The 15,523-nt window shown below is 50.8% G+C and overlaps 1 protein-coding gene across 2 annotated transcripts in view; it reads left to right on the top strand.

Moving 5' to 3' along the window:
• The window catches only part of WNT3 (Wnt family member 3), a 30,209-nt gene that overhangs the window by 9,363 nt on the left and 5,323 nt on the right, over nucleotides 1-15,523 (top strand). The window contains exon 2 of one of the 2 annotated variants that reach the window (XM_057416637.1): nucleotides 11,582-11,823. In XM_057416637.1, the coding sequence (XP_057272620.1) occupies nucleotides 11,582-11,823 (242 nt within the window). Of the gene's footprint in view, nucleotides 1-11,458; nucleotides 11,824-15,523 lie in introns of those variants that run through there. The other variant, XM_057416636.1, reaches the window with a different exon arrangement.

Genomic DNA, 15,523 nt, shown 5'->3' with positions numbered 1-15,523 from the left:
CACAAAAACGTGAGCCCCAGGACCGTCAGGGTAGCAGCTTTCCCACCTCTGAGAGCATGAAAGGAGCGTGTTTTGATAAGGAAATCTGCTCTGATAAAAAAGCTTTCCAACTCCTTTGCTAAAGATGCGTTTCCTGATTTGCTAATTCGTCTTTTTCACCATTCTCTGAACCCGTGGGGTTTTAATTAACCTGACAAATGTAATCAGGTTCAACTGGCACCTTTCCCAGTGCTTGCATCTTGCACTTGTGAATGAGAAACACTTTTCCTGAGCCCTCCTAGCACTGCACTGCCTCAGAGATCTTCCTCCACCTTTTCAACAGATTGACCCTCCAAGTTTGGAACGGAAGGGGGTCGTGTTAGGTGATAAAAATCTCAGTTTGCTTCTTTATTCTAACCCCGTTTCTGCGTCTCACACTCACCCGGTTTTCCTGCAGTGATTTGCTAGAAATAGTGAAGAATTGTAAGTAAGATCCTTGATAAATGTCACCGGGGCTTTTCACAGCTCCAGAGGAGTCCTAACAAGTGCTACTCAAACCCCTACTCCTTGCTCCTCTCCACCCACTGGGTAGATGCAGTGCAGGTAGCTTCATCTTAGCTACTGCCTTACATTAGCGGATTGGGGTTTACATGCAGAGCCCTATGTGGCAGAGCAGGACAATGGCCTCAGCTGAAACATCTGCAGCCCATCAGATGACTCCCATCGGCTGCATGTACAACACAGACACGTCCAGGCTTATCTGCAAGCCTCACAAAATGATTTCTTGTCTTGTAGGGCTTACCACTTCAGCCTCCAGCCCAGATCCCAGCCTGGGAATAGCACAGCTATCCCATGCCTCAGCTGGGCGATTCCCTCCTCACTGATTCGGTTTTCACCTGATCTCCTGATACTGCTGATGCTCTCAGAACAATGCTTGGTTTGGGTTTCTTCCTTGGTGCAAAAGACTTTCAATTGCCTTTTAGAATTAACTATTGCATTGTATGTGCTCTGGCCTCATTACCTTAAACTCACCTTTAACGAGTTTTCGATGAAATCCACCTGGTTTCTGTTTCACGTGGTTACACCCAGTTGTGGTTACCTGTGCATTTTCACTGTTCTTTTCAGTTTGCTCATGTTCTCCCGTAAATCTCCTGAAAATAAGACCTCAACAAATGAAAATCTCCTTTGTGGCTTCCGTGGGGCATGGCCTGTTGCTTCTGTTTGCTTGAGAAAGCTGAAAGAGCCTGGGAGCTGACATAAGACCTTACAAAAAGGGAGCCTTTGCCTCTAACTAAGGCAACAGTGGTACAATGGTCAGGATCATAGTTTTAGGGAATTAAGCTCTACCAAACTCCCCGAAGGAGTCTTAACCCATGTCTGCTGGGGCCTTGTCTGCAGTCTTCACAGCCTTATTATGAATAGTGGTCTTGTACCTTGGGGGCAACCTTTACTCAACCTTTGATCAGATAAATGAGCTTGCACAAAGGCACTACAAGGAGAATTAGGAACAGCCAGACAATAGGGAGACACTGGTGATAGCGCCGTCATCTACACAGGCTAAATAGTCTGAGGCTTGAAAACCAGCTTTTTACCCCAGAGGTCACAGATGAGGCTTCCCAGATGTTCAGGAATGATGGCATTCCATTCAGCACAGCTGTTTCCAGAGCTGAGGCAGACATGCATTGCCATGGTGGCATCTCCCCACCATACCACTAATGCTACTCCACCTACCCACACTGCAATAACTTGCTTAGCCCAGTGCAGGAGGCCTGGCTAACTACTGGAACCTGCATAGACTGGGCAAAGCCACCTTTTATCCTTGCCTTATTTCTCATGGTGTTTCCCTTGGTATTTAGTTGGTGGCTGGGTTTCAACCATGACACCTACATAACCGAGATTACTTGTGGAGGAGCTACAACAGCAGCCACGTTGACCTTTGGAGCAGCCCCAGTGCATTAGCCAGTTCAACATTATCTGCAATGCCCATGGTAGTTTATCCCCCACATCCTTCTAGAGCCCAGCACCCCACCACTCTGAATGCTGCTCCATGGAAACGGGATAGCAGAGGTGCAATTCTTCACCACCATAAACCATCCGAACTAACTCTAGATCTGGTTTACAGAAGATCCAACTCAGCTTTTCCATGCTGTATCTGACAGAAAGCACTTTAAGATCCAGTTCATTCAGCTGCAGCAGAACCGGGTGCCTTAGTCTCAGCCACACTGCCCAGAGTGGCCAGAGCCACGCTCCGTACAAGACCATAGCATCCACTCTCTCCTCTTGGGTAAAACAAGAGGACCCTCTTGGGGTACCCTCCTGCTGTTTATAGGAGCAGAATCACCCCTGGTATCTTCAGTCCTGATTTCAGGGCACAATGAAGGGCTCTCCAAAGACAGGCATCATAGATCACACGCCAGATTATGGGGCAGTGGGGTGGATGTAGCAATTCTCATCCAAGGTGTTCAACTGGATGTTCCCATAGTATCTGAGAACTGAACAGATGCTTTTCAATGCCAAAGCTGGTGGCTCACGGTGGTGATTTCCAGACAGCTGACACTGACCACTACTGAGGTCAGCTACCACCAAAGCCTCTCAAGGCAACACCCCAAACTGGAGGCCCATGGACTGACCAACAGGGAATGACCAGTATGTCCATTGGTCTGAGTGGAGAGGTGCCTCTTCCTTCCCTTTGTGTCTGGATGGAGCGTCCCATCACTCCCATTCCCTCCCTAGCAGGAAATGCCCCTCCATCAGTGCCAGCGCTGGGGAAGGAGGTGGGAAAGGGAGGTGAATTCAAGCGGTGGGCTATTGCTCTGCTGGGAACGCCTCGCGGGCAGGACTGGCAGTGGGATGGGGCAGCAGCACCGACAGATGTGGAGGCTGTGGTCACACACTGGGCACAGGCAGATCCGCAGCCCTGCCAGCACTCGATGATTTGGAGCGAGCAGGTCTCCAAGCGAATTTCAGTGGCTCTCTTTGGAAGCAAGGGCTTGCAGTGCTGAAAGCCTTGCTGTGTTTATTGCAGTCGCAGCCTGGAAGCCTTCATTTGCATATGCAAATCATATGCAATTATGTAAATTCGGGGGAGAATATTATCACAGTCCCTGCAGAATAGATTCTCTCCCATGGCAAATCACTTGATTGTGTTTTCTAAACTGAGAGTGACATTGCTTTGACCAGGCATTACTGAACATAACATTTATATCTGATGCACAAGACAATAAAGGAGCCCAGTTCCTGGACACAAACCCTTGTCACCAACTTTATTCAGGCTGCATTCATTAGGAAGAGAAGCAGATTCCAGCTCCCAAGCCCTGCCCACCCCCATTCCCATCCTTCCAGCATTTGCTGTCAAATAAGTCAAAGCCAAACCGTGTGAGATGCCAAGACAAAGGGGGGGAAGCAGATGCCAAATCACTTTCAGGCCCATGACAGAGCCCTGAGTCACCCAAACTGGAGCAGCTCTCCCAGAATGGGCTCATCTCACAAAAGTGCTGTTGCTGCAGCAACACTAATCCACACGCCAGTGGGCAGAGGGATAATGGAAGGGATGCAACAGCAGATTCGTTTGCTCATGCTCAGACAAGGGGAAACTGGAGTAACCCAGAGGCATCTGCTTGCTCTGGTACGAAGCCCTTTGCTGTTGTGAGGACTCCTCAGGAAAAGGGCCTGTGACACTGGAGGGAACTGGCTCCAGTGCAGGTGAATGGCTCAGGTCTGACCCCGCTCTCAATCCCACAGATGGAGCAAGAGGGACCTGACCAAGTTCCCTTCGCTGCCTGGGCTGCGAGAGGGCCAAGACTGGACCGTGTATCACACCACCTCCGATCTGAGGAGCATCCAGGTCCTGGATCCCTCCATAGCAATCGCTTGTGTCACCAGCAGGTTCAACCCTAAAGCTGACATAGGGACTGCAAAGAGAGTGGATACTGGCACAGGGCACGGGGCCAGGCTGCCCCATCAAGGGTGTGGGCAGGACACTGAGGATGAAGCACATCAAATAACTCAGGAGAGAAATCCAGGCCCAAGCTGGGAACAAGAGGCTGTATGTCCATGGGGCTGCCTGCCCTAGGGAGCCCAGAGCATAATTTTACCTTAATCCTTTCTCAGTTGTGATGCCTGGTGCTCTCCGTCCTCTTGTGAGAAAGGAAAGTCTGCTTCTCTGACAGGAGATCCAAAACCAGCATGGCTCTTCCTCACATCTCCAACAACATCAGTGATGGGCTGCTGTTCCAGCACGTACAGATGCCTGGACTGCTCACACGAGAGCCAAGGCAACTCACAGCCATGCACTTCTGGCTCCGTGCTCCACCATGGTCCACATGAGCTAAGAGGAGGCAACCCAAGTCCTGACCTAAAAGACATCAATCTCCAACACAGAGCTTTTGCTGTGCAGGTCAGGTGTGCAGGGCAGGATCCATGCTGGTAGCAAACATACAGTTTTGGGAATGCCTGACAAGGATGCTGTCTCCAGGGTATATGATCTCTGGAAAGGATGGGGGACGGAGAGAAGCAAAGGGTATGCAGGAAGCCTGTGCTAGACCATTAAACTGATCCAGGTTTGGTCCAGGGACACTACACTTAGCGCTGCCGAAGGAGCTACTGCCGCAGCTCGACGTGCAGGACTGCTCTGGGTAGCAGAATTTGTGTCTGCTCTTGAGCCATAAGGACTCAAACCCCAGCTGAGGCTATGAAAGAGGTGCTCAGAAGGCAGACACTGCAGGGCATGGGGGGAGCTCGCCAGCTGCTGGAGGTGGTGGGAGCAGCTCCCAGGTTCCATTGGCATTTGCAGACCGTGGACGGGTTGCAGGCAGAGCACTTGAAAACTGTTTAAAGCTGATCCCTTCACAAAGCTCGTTTGGATCACAAAGGAACAGAGCAGGTCCAGGCCCAGAAATAATCTGCAGGGGACAGAGGAACTTTCCTCAGTGCTCTTTGAGCTCGAGGGCACTATTTCAGCATCACAGGCTACCGCACTGGGGGGGTAACCAGCGCAGCCATTTGGGGAACCCGGTATCCTTCCTCCATCCCCTGCACCAGGGGCTTGGATTCATTCGTTGGCTGCACTTCTAATGTTATTTCAATTGGCTTAAACTTGTTCCATACAGTACCCCCATGTCCTTCCGTGTGTATCACCTGATACTGAAACCTGATGGAGGAGTTAACCTTTGTTTAGAGAGGAAATAAGGAATAATATGGATTTCCCAGCAGCCCCCCGTACACTACAGCTGGATCCAAGCTCCTCCAGTGCTGCCCAAGCATATCCACCTCCTTTTGCTGCCTCTGTCAGGGCAGCCACTATCGATAGGTGCAAAGGACTACGGCAGAAATCACAGCAGGACACAGGCCATATGGGCTCTCCCTCTTCAAAACCCAGAGGACAGGGGAAAAAAGAATTCTCCTTGCAAAGCCAGGCAGGGCTGTGCACTGCAATCACTGGATTTGATCCTTTTACCCTAAGGGTGAGGAATTCATTTGTAGTGGCTCAAATGGCTCTTTCAGACAAGCACAGGCTGCATTTGAAGACAGCGTCAGAGAACCTGCAGCAAGCGTTGTCTTTTCCTTTGAAACTTGTGTCTTTGCATTTTGCTGGTCTGAATTCCCACTCCCCAGCCATTGTCCTGCCCTCTTCTGCTGGACACAAAGTCTTAATCTTCCCCTTCTTCTCACTGTAACTAAATAATCTCTCAGAAGTCTTTCCAATAGACTAATCAAACTGTCAACATAAGCCAGTGCCTCAGCTCACTGCTATTGCTCTTTTGTCCCCTTTCCATGTTTAACAGCCTATTTACAACAAGGAGGAGGGTTAAACCACTCCACTTTCTGCAGTAACAGCTTGCAGCATCATGTGCTCTTGACTGGACAAGAGAGCACACACTTGGCCAGAACTCAATGAAGGCAACAGGGGGACAAAGCTATCCTTAATGTGTCCGGGAGAAAAGGTGTAGGCAACCCTCAGAGCCTGGGAGCTGGGTAATCCAATTTCATAAACATGGCTCTGCCCTCTTTCCCCTTGGATGTCTTATTTAACTTTGCTGAATGTCAAAGGGGATGGTTGCATTCTCATGGAGATACCATTGTAGGTGGCTACGACTCGCAAGCTTCATTAAAGCACTGTGTGGCTGCTGTTAGAGAGGTCACATCTGTGATCAGGCTTTCACGTGCCCCAGCAGTACCTGTACACTGCAGGCTTGAGGAGATGCTCCTGGACCATCAGGCATAGCAGAGAGGGTGTCCTTTGGTGAACGCTGCAAGCCAGGCACCAGCGGTCCCAGCAGAGCTGCTGCCTGTGGGTTTGCTCATGATGATGCTTTAGAGCCTGTTTCTGGCTCGTGACTCATCTTGGAGCTGGGCACTTCCTATTTCAGCTCATCCCACCTCCTGCTGTGGCACTAAGGGAAAAGAGGTATTGTCAGGGCAAGGGGAAAGTGCCACAGAAAGCTTTGGCTTTGACTGCCCAGGTGAGCACCAGGATGGTCATTCTTGAAGAACTTTATCCTTTGGCATCCTCTACGTTCATTTTCAATAGCCATTCCTGCGCTCCCCATTCCAAACTACAACTGCAGCGCCTAAGAGACAAATGCTTTAAGTGTCCTCTAGGGGATTTAGATTTCTTCAACCAAACTCAGCTCATTTCCACCTAGGGAAAAGGCACCTGATAAAGCAAAATCAGTGCAACAGTTTACCCCTCTCAGAAGAGAGCAGACCAACCGCTCCATCTCTCTTCCCTTTGCCAGCACCTTATTCTCCCTGCCAAGCACTCACCCCTATTCACTTGTGTCTGGTCGGGCATCTCTTTTGATCAAAGCCAAATCCAATGGGACTTGCTAAATTGTCAGAACCCCAACTCAGCAAAACCCAAACCAGAGTCAGTGTCAGGGGAACACTGGGGCAGGGCAGCTGAGACATTTGATTTCATTCTCTCACATTCTCTCACTGTAAAAACAGTGCAAAACAGTGGCCGGGCGGATGCGGGGATGCGGGTGATGGGTGCAGGTCCATACACGGGGGTGCAGCTCGTGTCAGGCCTACAGGAGCAAAGGAGATAAGGAAAAACAAGGTGGAATAAACCAAGACTGAATTCAGTTCATGCGGCAGAAGTCTCATCACAAACCTTCTGCCCTTGCTCAGATCCTGGAGGTGCTCTGCCCTTCTCTGCAGCCAGCCTTCAGGCAGTGAAGCCGCTGTGCATGGCATTGCCTGGGAGTTGAGGGCAGGTTCAACTGACCTAACTTGAGAAGTCCCTCCCTAACTCCCTGTGGGGTCACGGGAGCTTCCCTGCAGTGCGGTTCCGCTCCTCTGCAGTGACTCTACGTGGACTCAGGGTGCACAGGGAAGAGAGAAGCCACATCCCACTGACAGCAGTGACTTCTGGCTTTAGAGTGGGGGAAAAGACAAACAGGCTGCTCCTTTGTAGGAGGGATGCTCTGTTTTGGCAATCTTTCGAATGGTTGGAATTGCAGAATGAGAAATACATAGAGTGATGCCTCATATTCCCCAGTGCAAACACCCACAGAGCCCACCCTGAGCAGGACAACCTCCTCCTCAGCCACCTCCTTCCAACACTTACCCAGCACGCTTCCTTGAGCCTCATCCTGGCTTCTTCCTTCTCTGGCTTTCCCTTTTTGCTGTATCACTGCACCCATTAACCTCCTTCCCATTCATGTCTCCCTGGGATTAAATGCTCAGAGCTTAGAGTAATCCATCCTCTGCCAGTCTGTCTACAGGGCAAGCTTCTTCTTGCCTTCTCTGCCATCCATCTACTCACTGGCACTTCCTTTTCCTGCTGCGGTGTCTCTGCCAGGCTCCCTACCCTCCTTCAGTGCCCAGTTAGCAACGACGTGGGACAGGACTTGTTGAGCCCCTAGGAAAGTGGCTCAGGTCCCATCTCAGGGACCTCAGAAGAAATTGGTCTCTCTGCTCCTAAAGGCTGGCCTGTGCCAGCACCCTCCCAGGGAAGAGCTTCTGCCTAAGAGCTCATCTCAGTCCCCTCTGGCAGGTTAAAGCCATTCCCCTCGTCCTGTCCCTACATCCCTTGTCCCAAGCCCCTCTCCAGGTTTCCTGCAGCCCCTTTAGGCACTGGAGCTGCTCTCAGGTCTCCCCTTCAGGAGCCTTCTCTTCTCCAGGCTGAACAAGCTCAAGATAATGGGGCTTTTCATTTGCCTTAATGCAGATGTAGCCTGGGATGTGTTTCAGTAGCTACTTCAGCATCAGTGTGGATTGGAGGCTAAAATAAAACAACACCAGCACCTCCCTGTGTTCCTCAGACCCTAAGCAGCTCCTCAGCATCCCTTTGTAGCATTCATTTTTCAGCTATACCTGAGAAATCATCGGTCTCATCTCTCAAAATAAAAGCACATGCAATAAGAGCACCTCTCCCTTCATCTGGGATTACAGGCAGGGTACACGGTGTCCAACCCTCAGAGCACTCCTCAAAGGATCATTTCATTAAGTGCTTTCTCCTCGGTTCCTTCTGGAAACAGCCAACATTCCTCCACAATCGGAGCAGGGTGCCAAGTTCCCAACCCGCCGGTGCCATGTGCTCCGGAACAACACGGGTTGATCACCCTTGGTCTTTCCAAGATCCTCTCCTGGGGCACTGCCCATCTCTGGGAAGATGCTCGTGTCCTGCAGTGCTTGGAGGAGGGATTAAGCCCTCCTAGCAGAGGTTGCTGGTAGAGGGCTGTAGGTAGGACACAGCTCGTGGATGGAGGCACCACTGGGTTGCATGAATCACAGAATCAGCTGGGTTGGAAAGCTAAGCTCATCCAGTCCAACTGCTCCCCAGCACTGGCACTGAGGGGCCAATTGTGGCCAATAAATAAGTCACCCAGGACCTAGAGGCACTGAACTACCCTGAGCTGTCCCTCTGGGAGAGCTCTCAGAAGGATGCTTAACCTAGTTCAAGGCAGCCACAGGTCTGGGAGTGATTCCCAGATGGACTTTGGCCTTTGGGAAGGTTTTAGGAAGGTTTCTAGGCCTTAAGGGAGAACCTTAACTGGGGAGAACCTGGCCCTGTGGGCTGCTGAATTTTGGGCAGATCACGGCATTCATACACACACCAGGAGGTGGTTTTCAAACACACCAGTTGGGAAAGGAAAAACAGCTTCCTCTGTTCAGGAGGCCACATCACACCGGGGTGTAAAGTCTACAGACTTTCCAGGGCAGTAACAGAGAAATACATCCCTGCGTCCAGGCTGATGGCCATGGGACTCACCCGTGCCCAAGGGATTGGCCTCTGATGCTTTGCCACGTTCATCTGTTCTTATGAAAAGAATGAATTTCCTACCTGTTTTCGTAGGATTGCAAAGTCTGGTGGGGAGTTTATGGCATTGGTGGCATCTCACAATGGGGACACAAGTGCCTATTCCACAAAGAAGCTTGAAACTCAAGACACATTCAGTAGAGATTCAACAGTGGGTGATTTATGAGCAAAGGCTTGGGATTCATTAAAGCTCCCCGGTTCCCGACTCAGCTGCGACGTTCCTTATTTGAACTCTGCCATCCTTTTGTTCTCCATATTCAGTCAAGACCTGGCATTTCTCAAGCTCCTATGTGCATATGTATTGCATGCTTTGACTTGCAACAGCTTCCCTCTTGCTTTCCTTGATCTTCAGGCAAACCCAAGAACTTGTGTCTTGCCCGGTTCACAAAGGGCTGCTGTCAGCAAATTGTAAGAATTAAAAGATATGAATATTACACCAGCTATAACCCCCCTTCACAGGTCAGAGTCAGCAACTGCAGGTACTTCTCTGCATCAAAGCTGGGGTGAATTCACGATCTCTGAGCTTAAAGTGAACGTCTGCCACTTGGTAAAGACCCCTTGAGCACTGCATCAGGCTGAGGTAGACAGCCCCAGTGCACCAAGACAAAACCAACAGGGTCTGGCTCTCCTGAGAGGCTTGTGTGGACCCCACGCCTCTGCTTGCACTGATTTTGCACAAGCCTTTAGTTACTTGTAACGCAAGCGTGTGAGGAGGCCTCTGCTAGGAAGGGGAAAAGGGCAAAACTGGTGCGAGCTGGGAAGGGCTCATACAGCACTAAATGGAGAGAAGGAGCCAGCAGGAAAACTCCTGGATCCCAATGTGCGTTTCAATGCATCACCCTTTGGCCTCCCAGCGCTGCAAACCAGGGGGGGTCCCAGCCTCTACAATCGTCCCTTTAAAACAGAACATGGCCCAGAACTGGAAAATGCCAAATATGCCTAAAAAGAGCACAAAGAGAAACCTGCGGGCAGAGGAAGTTTTCCTCCAGGACAACGGGTGGCAAACGAGAGCTCAGCTGGGACCTGGCTTTCTCCTGCTGATCCCGAGTTTTCCCAGTGCGCTATGAGAGTTGCAGGGATCGAGACGGGGCATTGCCAAGGCGTTCGAGGGCCCAGGCAGGAAGGATGTTTGCCCTGTAACACGATGAAGCAGGGACCTGAGGTGCAGGGGGGAAATGGTGTGGTTCAAGGGTCTCATTTCTACCAGGTCCTTGGAGCCCTCAAGGAGCGCTGCTGGCCGCGGCTCTCGAGGTGTTGGCAGGAGGAGCTGTATTGAGTTGATGCTGAGACCAAGGGAGAAGATGACAGCGTTAAGGCTCCCCAGCACTTACAAAGAGTAATAGAATCACACAATGGTTTGGGTTGGAAAGGACCTTAAGATCAACCAGTTCCAACCCCCTGCCATGGGCAGGGACACCTCACACTAGACCACATTGCCCAAGACTCAGAGCCAAAGGAAGTCTGGTACTTCCAAACCTACGTGTTCTGTAGGCAGAGGGGAAAGAAGAAATGTCCCAGCAGCTTTTGCCTTCACTGGCAGGAACCTTCTTTTAGTTCACCCTAAAAACTCTTTTTCATGTACCTTGGACACGTATCTATCCATATATCTCTTTTCTATATACCTAATCTGGCCAAACTCTGCCACTTTCTAATACTACTAGGTCTAGTTTCTCTGGATACCATGTGTCTTCCCAACCAGGGGCCCAAAGAGAAGATGGGTTCACTGGCCATCTCTGTAGGAAGGATGAAACTGAGAGGGTGGGCACAGTGTCTCCCCTGCTGTGGCAATGAGGAGATAATTCCAACCTCTTCAAGGATGCAAGGATGTGCTCACCAGAAATTGCAGTAAGAGGATCTGCACAAGAGCATTTATTCCCACAGCTTAGTCCATCCCAGACCAAGGGGAATCACACAGAGTCAACTCAAAACTGCTGGATCCACAGCTTTTCTATGTCTAGCACTATCAGATGGGAAGAAAAGGAGCCACTGGCCTGACAGTGTCAGGACTCCCGGGGGATTTAAGGGATTAAGCAGAGAAACAGATTCCCCTGCATTTGCCATAGGCACTCAAGCTCCTCGCGTTGTGCACTGCGCTCACACACACACACACAAACCCCTCCTTTATGTGCACATCCATCTGCTCACACTTGTACAGCCAGTGATGAACGGGAGCCTCCCAGCCCAGCGGGGCTTTTGTGCTCCTGCCCTTGAGTGTGAACGCCTGCGTTGCGAGTTGATGCTGGGGAAACGCGTCTGTCCCCTTCTGCGGGTAAAGCTGTGGGCAGCAGAGCGGTGCCAGTTGCTTTCCCAACCCTACGCTGTCCTCTGTCCCTGCAGGTCCCTTGCACTAGGTCAGCAGTACAGCTCGCTGGGGTCCCAGCCCATCCTCTGCGGCTCCATCCCCGGCCTCGTCCCCAAGCAGCTCCGCTTCTGCCGCAACTACATTGAGATCATGCCCAGTGTGGCCGAGGGGGTGAAGTTGGGCATCCAGGAATGCCAGCACCAGTTCCGGGGCCGGCGCTGGAACTGCACCACCATCGATGACAGCCTGGCCATCTTCGGGCCAGTCCTGGACAAAGGTAACCAGCAGAGCCGGGGGGCTGCGGGCAAATAGGTTTGGTTGGGGGGGGGGGAGATGTCACATCTCCCTTTGGCTTTGGATGCACCAAGGATGTCCCACGGGGAGCACGTTCTGGGAAGAGTCATCCCAGCCTTCAGTTCCCCAGTTTCTTTTTCCCAGTTTTCTTTTGGGATGCTACTTCAAAAGGGGTCACAAGGGAAGGGCCCGATCCCCTCCCAGGAGCAATCAGCAGACAAAGTACAGGAAGGGGGAGGCCTTGCCCCAAACATGCACACACGTTTCAGGATCATGGGCTCCATCCTCCCTGCCCAGGGCATGCAGCGCTTCCAAACAACAGGGAAAAAGCCAAGGAAGAGGGTTGGGGTCAAGGCAGGCCCTTTGAAGCATTGTCTACCCCAGGCGGCCAGTGAGAAACCATGGTGGAAAACCAAGGTCCTGATAAGGCTTAGTTGGGATTTCAACCAAAATGGTCAGGGCTGGGAAGAAGAAGAGGGAGAGGAAATGTATTTTCCCTCTCCTGTCCCCAAACACTTGCTCTTGCTCCCCTTCATCGCTTCCTCTTGAAAGACCAGCTTTCTAGACCCACTGATGTGGATCTGGCACATTGGAATCTCATTGATAAGGCACAATGAAGTCCAGATTCCCAATGAGGTCACAACCTGGGCATTACCCTGGGAAACCTGAGATGCTGGTCCCCAAGACAGATGGGGACCTGCACCTCTGCCCTGCAGCCAAATCCAGCCTCATAGGAGGGTGCTGGAGGACTTTGGTGACAGATAATCTGTCCCATCTCCAGTTAGCAATATCCAAGACCTTAGGTCAAAAAGCATTCCCATGAAACTGAACCAAATGGTGGATAAAAACCTCCCCTTCTCTCCAACCCATCCCATGGATTTTGTTGACTCCACGCTGAGTTCAGACATGCCTTGGTTCCACAGCTCCGTGTATGTAACTAAAGCCATTCACGAAGCTTCACTGGTATCTTAGAATCCCAGACTGGTTTGGGTTGGAAAGGACCTGAAGACCATCCAGTTCCAACAATGGGGGTTCCACTAGGGAATGGTGATGCCATGCACCAAGCCTCTGTAGCCCAATGGTTATTTAATGAAAGTGAATTAGTCTTTGGAAATGGGAATCTTATGCTGTGGCCTTGAGGAAACTGGAGAAACCTGGGTTGAAAGCAGGACACGAGGCTATTCCCCAACAGTCCCTGGAGCGTGCCAATCTCCTGGGGAATCTTAGAATCACAGAACCATAGAATAGTTTGGGTTGGAAAGGACCTTAAGATCATCCAGTTCCAATCCCCCTGCCATGGGCAGGGACACCTCACACTAAACCATCTCACCCAAGGCTCTGTCCAACCTGGTCTTGAACACTGCCAGGGATGGAGCATTCACAACCTCCCTGGGCAACCCATTCCAGTGCCTCAACACCCTCACAGGAAAGAATTTCCTCCTTAGATCCAATCTAAACTTCCCCTGTTTAAGTTTGAACCCATTACCCCTTGTCCTGTCACTCCAGTCCCTAATGAAAAGTCCCTCCCCAGCATCCTTACAGCCCCCCTTCAGATACTGGAAGCTGCTCTGAGGTCTCCACGCAGCTTCTCTTCTCCAGGCTGAACAGCCCCAACTTCCTCAGCCTGTCTTCATACAGGAGCTGCTCCAGCCCCTGATCATCCTTGTGGCCTCCTCTGGACTTGTTCCAACAGTTCCATGTCCTTTTTATGTTGAGGACACCAGAACTGCACACAATGCTCCAGGTGAGGTCTCACAATCTTCCCTACAAAGCTCCAACATTCCACACATAAACACTTGATGCCATTCTTTGTCAGCCTTGGCACAGCTTCCTGGCACAGCAGCAGCTTGTCCCAGCGGAAGGAACTCGCTGGGTTAAAGTGTGATTCCTCGCTAAGAGGAGCCTTGAGGTTCAATCCCCTCCTGGTTTGCCAGGATGTATTTTGGGGTAGCTGCTGTATCTCCTATCAAGTCACTTGTCATCGAGGCTTGCCACGCTATAGCTTGGGGCCTGATAAAAGCACGGCCTGAACTTCAGCTCTTACAAGAGCAGGAAGTTTGAATGTTCTTAAAAACTGCCATTAAAAAAAAACCATCATAAACACTTGAAACACATTAGAAAAGAGCTGTTACAGCATTCAGGCGCTGCAAATCTCCCACCACCATTGCTGTCAGCAAGAAAGCGCTTGAAAGTCAGGTCTGACCCGTCCTCCCCCTAATCAGCAAAGTGAACTTTGAATTCATGAAGAATATGCAAGGATTCTTTGGGCTGCAGGGACTCGAGCAGAACCTCCTGCATGGACATGCCCCAACACCCCCCTGCTCTCCCAGCTGACACAGCCAAACATCACCCCTAGCTCTGAAACGCCTCTGACAGATGGGGAAGAATTATTGAGCACCCTCGTTATGCAGCTCTCCCCAATTAAACCCTGATGCATCGAGAGAGCAGGGCCAGGCTCTGAGCTTGCAGTGTGTGGTTATCCTGGTGTCTCACCAACCTGTAAGGAGAACGGTTAAAAACAGACAGCAGCATCTGCAGATAACGGTATATCAAAGGCCAGCCCGCTTGGCTGGGGTGCTTAGTGACATCTTTAACTGCGCTGATGTCTTCTCACTGCTGCCTTGAAAATCGGTGGGAGGAGAGGGGATGGGGCTCATTTCATCCATGTAGTGATGATGTCTGCAATGTCAGTAGTGCCACTCTTGAACCGTAGGGACAGGTCAAGGGAATGGCTTGAACCTGCCAGAGGGGAGACTGGGATGAGCTCTTAGGCAGAAGCTCTTCCCTGTGAGGGTGCTGAGGCGCTGGCACAGGGTGCCCAGAGAAGCTGTGGCTGCCCCATCCCTGGCAGTGTTCAAGGCCAGGTTGGACACAGGGGCTTGGAGCAAGCTGCTCCAGGGGAAGGGGTCCCTGCCCGTGGCAGGGGTTGGAGCTGGATGGGCTTTAAGGTCCCTTCCAACCCAAACCAGGCTGGGATCCTATGGCTCTATACAAACATATAAAACCTTTCCAGCCACTGCTTCCTCAGCTGAAGGAAGAGACAACGTTGGCAATGAAAAGGCTTTTGTCCTGCCCTGATAGACCTCGTTAGCAGTGATGAATCCAGGAACCAACCCTGCTCATCACTGCCAGCGGCACTGTGGATAGTGTTGCTGGACACATCTGTTGCCTTCACAGCATCACCTTCTCCCAGGCTCCTGTCCCACTTTCCTTAGGTGCAGCACCAACAGAAACCAAGAGTTCTGAGCCCATAACCTGAAACTGAGACCTGCAGTTGTTGCCAGCTGGGTTTCATATCTGGCCCTGAGCATCTGTGACTGCTATTGCTGTGCTCCCTGTTGACTTCCAGGACCCCAGAGGGGTGTAACCCCACAAACCAAGGCTCAAACCAGACAACAATCACTATTGCAGCTTGGGCTGTGCATTAGGCCAATAGGCATTAAATACTAAGCCCAAAATAGCCAGCATTTAAGCTATGATAACTACCTGGATGAAATCACCTCTAAGTATCAAAGAGCAATATTTAGGTTAATCTCATCTACTACTCCCTTAAGTAGATTGAAGCTATTACAGAAAAAACTTCAAAGGTGCCTTTTTCATTACAATAGCATAGAAAATCACTTCTAATACAGCCTAAAAAAGAAATTGAGGATAATTTCAGTTTAAAGGAGCTGCAAAAATGT

This window comes from Pezoporus wallicus, unplaced genomic scaffold (assembly GCF_028554395.1).
Source record: "Pezoporus wallicus isolate ANWC-B61680 ecotype Strahan unplaced genomic scaffold, APGP_CSIRO_Pwel_v1 scaffold_7850, whole genome shotgun sequence".
Taxonomy (NCBI): Eukaryota; Metazoa; Chordata; class Aves; order Psittaciformes; family Psittacidae; genus Pezoporus; species Pezoporus wallicus.
This window is presented reverse-complemented; position numbering and strand designations above follow the sequence as displayed.